The sequence below is a fragment of the Pieris rapae genome, chromosome 11, assembly GCF_905147795.1.
Source record: "Pieris rapae chromosome 11, ilPieRapa1.1, whole genome shotgun sequence".
Lineage (NCBI taxonomy): Eukaryota > Metazoa > Arthropoda > Insecta > Lepidoptera > Pieridae > Pieris > Pieris rapae.
Window position 1 is genome coordinate 5,227,766 of NC_059519.1, and position 7,447 is coordinate 5,235,212.

Here is a 7,447-nt window from a genome sequence, read left to right on the forward strand (position 1 = left end):
TTTAACAAATAGAAGTATGCAACAAATTTCACCTATGACTTTCCCCTCTCACTTGCACATTTCGTTGTGCAAAATTCGATAGTTCGATGCCTACCAACCAGTAATAGACCTCTGCACTCTTAACTCGCACAGTGACCAGAGGAAAATGGCAGAAAATTTATTTCTCTCTTCCCCATATCAAACCGTACATGTTAGTTCTACTTCTAGTTGGAGGCTGCGTCCTAGATGGGTTCTGCTAAAAATAAAACCCAATAACATTACATTACGTACAATTTCAACGAAATTGTTGGGTTGTAAATTAATCTTGGACACTTGTAGAGGCAAAGACAGCAAAAACTTCACAGCCTCAAAAAAATTTAAAATCGCCACTGCATAAATGAATTTTGTTACGGCTATAACACTACTAAATCCAGGCTGATAACATACTTGCCTTTAGAGAAAAAAAGAACTCTTGCTCCATTGGTTAGTTAAGTAACTCTCAGAGTCTACATTAATTTTCATGCGAAAAATGTTTATAAGTGCTCACTGGGATGAGACTTTATTGTTCGTTTTACCTCTCTATTTCATGTTATTTTTCAAAATGTACAAATGCAATATTGGTATTATCTACTTTTGATAAGTTTCATGTGTTTCGTTTTCTTGTTGAATAATTTACTAATTAATAAAGCATAATACTTTATTATAAGTTTATTTGTTACGTTAATGTGACCTACGTCTCAGTCCCAAGGCGATTCAGATCACAAAACTTTCCAATTTAATTTAAGACTATACTCCTTCTCGAGAACACATTAGGAGATAGATAGAATAGGAAAATAAATAACCTTCATAATAATTCAACAATTTTGTTTGATTACCTTGAGTTGGACCTGTTATAATTATACAGATATACCAATTACACATTGGTGGTAACGGAATGGTAAACTTTAGCTTTTGTAAAGATTTAGTCATTTAAACTCATAGAAGGTTGTTTTAAGACAAGGTAAATATATATATAAATGAAAAAACAATTGGGTAATTTAATTTTTTAATGATTAAGTATTACAATGTTGCTCATGTAAATTAAATGCTGTAATTTATAAGTGGATCTCAATGCTGGTAAGAAGTTACCACTGTGCCAATATTGGAATAAATACTAGGTTTTTAATTAACCGGCGATACCAACAATGGCTTCCGAGGCGAAATATTTAACATCAACATCAGGATCTACGTTCAACTTCTCCAAAACAGGTTTAACTTGTGGCTGAATGACAGCTGCATCTAAATACGGCGCCATCTTTTGTAGAGTCTTCGCGACATTGAACCTCACGTTGGCAACACTATCGTCGGCCGTAGACAATATGGCGGGAAGAAGAACTCTAGTAGTTATGTCCTTGCCACAAACTTCGGCTAAAACATTGATGCAAAATAGATAAGTCATTCTGTGCAAATAGTTTTGTTCTCGTGACATTGCTAGGACTTTGGGTATGACGTTTGTCTCTGCCCATGCTGGGCCATACTGTTCAACTAGCTTCTTCAAGTTTAGAGTTGCTGCTTCACGAATGGCATACACATGGTCAAAGAGCCAAGACATGCATAGACCGGTGAGTTTCTCATCAAAGAATTCTTGTCCGAGCTGTCCAGCAAGTAAGGGCATGTGTTCAATGATAGCAAGACGGACTCTCCATTTTGTGTCTTCAGCCAACTCCATGATGGCTGGCAACAGGGATTGAACTAATTGCTGTATTCCAATCACTTCGTTGACACATTCAAGGTTAGATATGATGTTTAATCTAACTTCTGGGCACTCATCTTTAAGTTGTATCAGAAATAGGGGTAATAGGTGCTCAATGGTGTTTTGACGTCCCACTATTGGACTGAGGCCCATGATCACGGAGGCCAGGGCAGACTTGACATGTTGGTTAGGGTCACAGACCAGATCCTTGATCTGTGGCAGGATCATGTTCATGATAATGTGCTCTTGGTGGGCTTTGTCCAAATTCATGCAGAAATCCTTCACCTAGAATAGAAATCATATTGCTTAATGTATCAGATTGTAACACTGGGTGCCAAGCAGCAGTTTTTACATAAAATAGGTCTATCCAGTTAGTATACATATACTCCTGTTTCAGGTTTGTAATATTTGAGTTATCCAACCTTAAAAAAAAGAGTTGTAGTTACCTTTCCAGCCGCAGCAGCGCGAACTTCAGCTTCAGAGTCTTTAAGCAAAGCCTGGAAAATTTGCGCCAGGTCCGATCGGGCAAGTTCGGGACCTACTGCTTGCTGCAGTTCCACAAATCTATGGAGAAAGAGGAAATAACTTTTTTATATGGTAATGGAAACAATAACCATTGGAAGCATAGTATAAACTAAGTTAAACCATGTTTATCACAATTTAAACTTATTTTAAATGTCACTCTAATCATAGTGGAATATCAAAGTCGTAAGTAATGAATTATACGTCTAAAGAAAACGCTTTTTACTGGATTGAAGCTACATATTATTAAACTTATAATTATTTAACAATTTTTTTTCCGACGTTACGCGTGCTTTACAGCGTGCGTGGTAACCGTGACCACGCTGTAAAGCAAAGAAAAGCTTAAATCCGGTAAAAAGTTTTTTCTTTAAAAGCTATGTTAATAAAAGACAATACTACGAACTATAACGACTTTGGTTGTAGCGATTATTTGGCTTAGCAACTGTGGAAATCTTCTGTTTATAGATATCAGCTAAGTTTGAAAGTGATACTTTGAGTTATTTTTACATATACCTGTCAGTAATGACTTCCGGATATAACGATGCAATTAGAGTTTCATCGTTACATTAAATTAAATTACCCACTTGTTTTTTCATTTATATCGTCGTTATACGCGAAAACCATTATTTAAATTCCAACATATTCAAAAAAAATTATTGCCCTTCCTACTTACAAATCTTATTGAATTTTTGAATGTAATTTAATATGGAAGTATTAAGCAAACATCATTGACTGGGTCAGCTACTTATATTTAACTTTCATTGTATTACTCACTTGTCAGCTAGCATGTATCGCACGCGCCACGAGGAATCCCCAGCGCGAGCACGTACAGTTGGCATCACAAGTTGTTCACAGTCTTCAGCTGGAAGCAAGCCTGCTACTGCTGCACAGGCTTCTGCAGCTAGAATACGGACTGAGTCCTGATCATCCTGCAACATGGAATAAATAAAAATTATAAGCAAATCACGAACAATACTGTTACAAGTGTTAAAAACATATTATGTCAGTTATCACACTCTCAAAAATTCAACAATTTTTCTGCAACCTTAATAAATATCAAAATATGGTTGTGATAGGAGTTATCACATTGTTATAAAGTCAAAACCGTTTACGACGACATTGTTTTGAACAACATACCGTACAGTACTAAATAACAAGACATTGGCTGCTACGACTATCCGTTTTTACAACAAAATATGAGTAGTCCCTTAGATGTCGTTATAAGATATTTTGACTGTATTATATTCATAAAAAAGAGAAATCTATTAACTAACCTGTGCCAATGTTACAAACATGGGTATGAGATCACTCTTAACATACTCCACTTCAACAACTCGAGCAAACTCTCCAAGTTTGTATGCAGCTGCTCTCCTCACCATTGGTGTATCATCTTGACACAGTGTGCGAAAATGTTCCCTCAATTCAGCTTTTACTGGTGCTGAGACACGTGGGTAGCACACACTGGAATTATAAAAAAATATTTTAAAAATCACATACTGGAATTATTAAACAATATTTTAAAAATCAAACCTATGTAGAAAGTAATTTTAGAAAGTCACTCAACTCCAAACGGAGAAAACACATTTCTATGTTAGATCTATTTTCTTACAGTTATGTAGTTAGTAGAGACAACTAATCCGCCAAGAGGCACTAATTCAATTTATCCCCCCCATACCCTTGTCAGAAAAAGTAAGCAAAGCTTTCAAAAATAATAGTACATAAACATATTATTTTATTGTAGGAATCGAAAATGTATTTTGTGTTCAAGCATAGACAATGTGCGGGTAATATATGTAAAAAGTAAATTAATACTGTTGACATAATCAGCAAATAAAAAATCAAAATATTTTCTGCTTATGACTGAACGGCCTCATAATTCTTATGTGAATCAATATATATTTCTACCTGAACAGTCCACAAGCAGATGCCCTTGATGTGAACCAATCTCCACCAGCCAACCTCTGCACCAGTGGAACAAAATGTTGCTCCAAAGCCTGTGGGGAGTGGTGAGCAGCAACGGCCCGGAGTGAAGCAACTGCCTTGTCACGGACAACCGTCTCCTCTACAGTGGCAAGTGATTCCAGTGGAGGCAAGAGGCAGTGGGCAAACTCACCACCACCAACCAGACTGATAAAACTTCCTATAAGAATGTACAGTATTTACATGAGTGTTTTATCAAAATAGTTTTTAATATTACCAGTTGCTAGCTGGGTATGTACGGCAACAATACTGCTTAATATAAATATTCAATAAAATACAATAAATAAGTAAATTGGTCTACAATGTATGTTTAATATATGATGTCAACAATAAACAAACCAAAATATTACATTAAACAACGAAATATAAAACTAAACAATGCTTAATAGTAATTTAAAGCCTAGATGACCTTATGTGATAAAAATAATTTGCGAAACTGCATGTAACTCGCCTTCACATAGGAATAAGGTTTAAAGTATAGAGTACATACCAAGTTGTTCTGCAAGTGCCAAGAGTACTTCATCTTCATCATAAATTGTTTCAGTGAGGAAGGGGATGAGTTCAGATCTGGTTCTTTCAACCCCAAGGGCGAGGGCAATTGTCGACAGTTTTTTAATCGAATTTAAACGTAATTGTACATCCTCGTTTTTGAGTTCGTCAATGAGTACCGCAATAGGATAAAGTGACTCATCTGTTCCCGAGTCACTGGCTGCCATTTTTCACTGCAACTGCGTTTTGTAGAGTTTATATTTGATTCTTCTCCGATTAACACGAGTCTTTTTTATATGTATTCGTTAATTTTACGAAATTTCTACGCCTTCAGCATAAAATGGAAGCCTGTTTTTGTCTATGGATAAATGAAAGCAGACAATGAAAGTTCTATATAGTGTTACCAGCTCTAGTCATATATTTCACGCACATCTCAATTGAAAGTTAAAAACTCACAAAAAAATAATTATTACTATATTCTAAAAGTCCACTTAACATAAATAAGTAATAATAAATAATAATTCATCATCATTTTGTTGTCGTTTTATATTAAATTACTTGTTGTGATTGACTTTTTGTATTCAAATTATTTTATTCAAATTTATTTAGTGGTAGTGATATTTTATATTTGTGAAATGTGAGATACTATCTAGATTCATCTAAGTTCGAAATGCCCCAAATAACTCTTATCTACCCTAAACTTTGGGATCAGTAGTCCTTTGTTTGGAACCCTAATTAACAGATGGTAATAATTTTATAGATTATACTATATTTAACACAAACCACACCATCGACATCAAATAATACAGACGTTTCGTTTTGAAAGATTCGACATTATAAACAGCTGATATTAACAATCTTAATATCTGAATATATATAAATCTCCTGTCACGATGTTTGTCCGCGATGGACTCCTAAACTACTTAACCGATTTTAAATTAAATTAACACACCCTGAGCAGTCTGGTCCAACTTAAGAGATAGGATAGCTTAGATCTTTAATTATAGTCGCAATTTTATTTTATTGCAAGTTATTTGTTTATTATTTGATACAATTCTAACAGATGGCGCTGTGTTAAAAGTACCAACGTTTCACAACAACCTTAGCCACAGCAACGCTTGGACGAGTCTGCTAGTATTTTAAAATATCTACTGGGCCCTTAGTCAAGATGTAGAAAGTCGAAGAGTAAAAATGTGTCGACACGAACTGTTTCACAAATTTAGTTTTCGACTTTCTACATACACTACTGCTAAGGAATCTTGACTAAGTCTTAAATGTAATGACGGTTCTGTTTAAACTTCAAAATGTCATTTTAAATTCGGTTTTGATCTGTTAATTTTAAATTTAAATATGCAATAAGCTTTGTGTAATTTTATACGCTAATGTAAAAGCTTATCATGAGCGATAATGATGATATTAACGCGTCTATTGCACATGTTGTGCTGTGCTGTGTTGCCGGACAAGGTATGGGCCGTATGCACTCCAAGTCATTCACGCACCCAGGAATGCATGCCAACTTCTTCATACATGGCATACTCGGATTTATGCACTATCAGAGTTAGTGTTTTTTTTTCGTTTTGTTTTGTCTTTCATAACTGGCCGTCAGGTTAGTCCATCCTCTTGCACTACTGGCCCCTTGCACGTAGTGGTTTTAACATAACAGCGTACCACACCAAAAAAGCCGGTAACATCCTGGCGTACAAGCTTATCACGTCCATGCAAAGGCCGCTTTTAATTAGAAATACAGATAAATAAAGATACTTTTTATTTTTTCTTTCAGGTGGAAGATTCAATAAGGATTTTAAGTCAGCCTATGCGATCAGTTACGCCGCATCAAAATATCTAGCGCTTCCGTGCCTGAACGCCGATTTGTATCGTGGTGATGCGGCACTAAGTACGCTTCACCTTGCGTCCGGTTTGATTCCTTTTGTATTGGCTTTAGGAGGAAAAGATGACCAGAACCTGGGAAATTTATTAATCGCCTGCAATGTTGTATCATTGTGCGTGTATTCCCATAGAAATGATAGACAATGGGGCTGGTACACAGCAGGCGCGGGAGTTTTGGCGTATTTCATCACGACGACCGTGGCAAAGAAAATTACTTATCCACTATGTTTGGCCTTGATGGATTATTGTGCATACAGAGTGTTTCATATTCATTTTACGGCTGCATAAATAAAAACTTTATACATCGTTTCCTTAATTTAAAATGTCCTTATTGAATAACAAAGTCCTTCTGTAATCGTCGACACTTTATTTGCTATCAGAGATAAAAAATTCTTGGTTTTAACAAAGTTAAGTTGTAATTGTTCATATTATTTTGCCTACCCAATCAGAATGGGATTTAAGGATTATTATTAAATTAATTTTAAATAGATAGCACCTTGATACAGAAAACATCGCTATATCATCTTGAAATTATTAGAATTAAGACACAATTATTTAGATAGATAAGGAATAAAAATACGACCTCAAATAACCTGTGAAGAAGTAACAAACCATGCTATCATCACCCAACCATTCTGTAGATAATGCACACAGCGGGCTTACTCTACGCATGATACCAATTACGCACAACACATTTATTCATTTTCTCTAATATTATAAAGAAACCATTTGCTTTTAAAAGCCAAATATCTTGCCATATTTTTTTAATTCCGATAAACTCATTTCATGGTTTATACTACATATGTCTGAAGTTATAATTATTTTAGATACAGACAATTATTACTATATCATGATTTC

At 35.1% G+C, this 7,447-nt stretch overlaps 2 protein-coding genes across 2 annotated transcripts; one reads left to right on the forward strand and one right to left on the reverse strand.

Annotated features, from left to right (window-relative positions):
- Positions 1–1,007: 1,007 nt before the first annotated feature.
- On the reverse strand, positions 1,008–5,084 carry LOC110998917 (serine/threonine-protein phosphatase PP2A 65 kDa regulatory subunit). The gene is made up of 6 exons (XM_022267728.2): positions 4,704–5,084; positions 4,139–4,373; positions 3,508–3,694; positions 3,008–3,162; positions 2,158–2,275; positions 1,008–1,996 (listed from the first exon to the last, which is right to left on the reverse strand). Exons 1-6 carry the CDS (start codon positions 4,927–4,929, stop codon positions 1,145–1,147), a joined length of 1,773 nt encoding a protein of 590 aa, XP_022123420.2. The 5' UTR covers positions 4,930–5,084; the 3' UTR covers positions 1,008–1,144.
- A 930-nt stretch (positions 5,085–6,014) lies between these two features.
- LOC110998934 lies at positions 6,015–6,877 on the forward strand. Its single transcript, XM_022267748.2, has 2 exons — positions 6,015–6,259; positions 6,483–6,877. Exons 1-2 carry the CDS (start codon positions 6,100–6,102, stop codon positions 6,875–6,877), a joined length of 555 nt encoding a protein of 184 aa, XP_022123440.1. The 5' UTR covers positions 6,015–6,099.
- Positions 6,878–7,447: the final 570 nt, after the last annotated feature.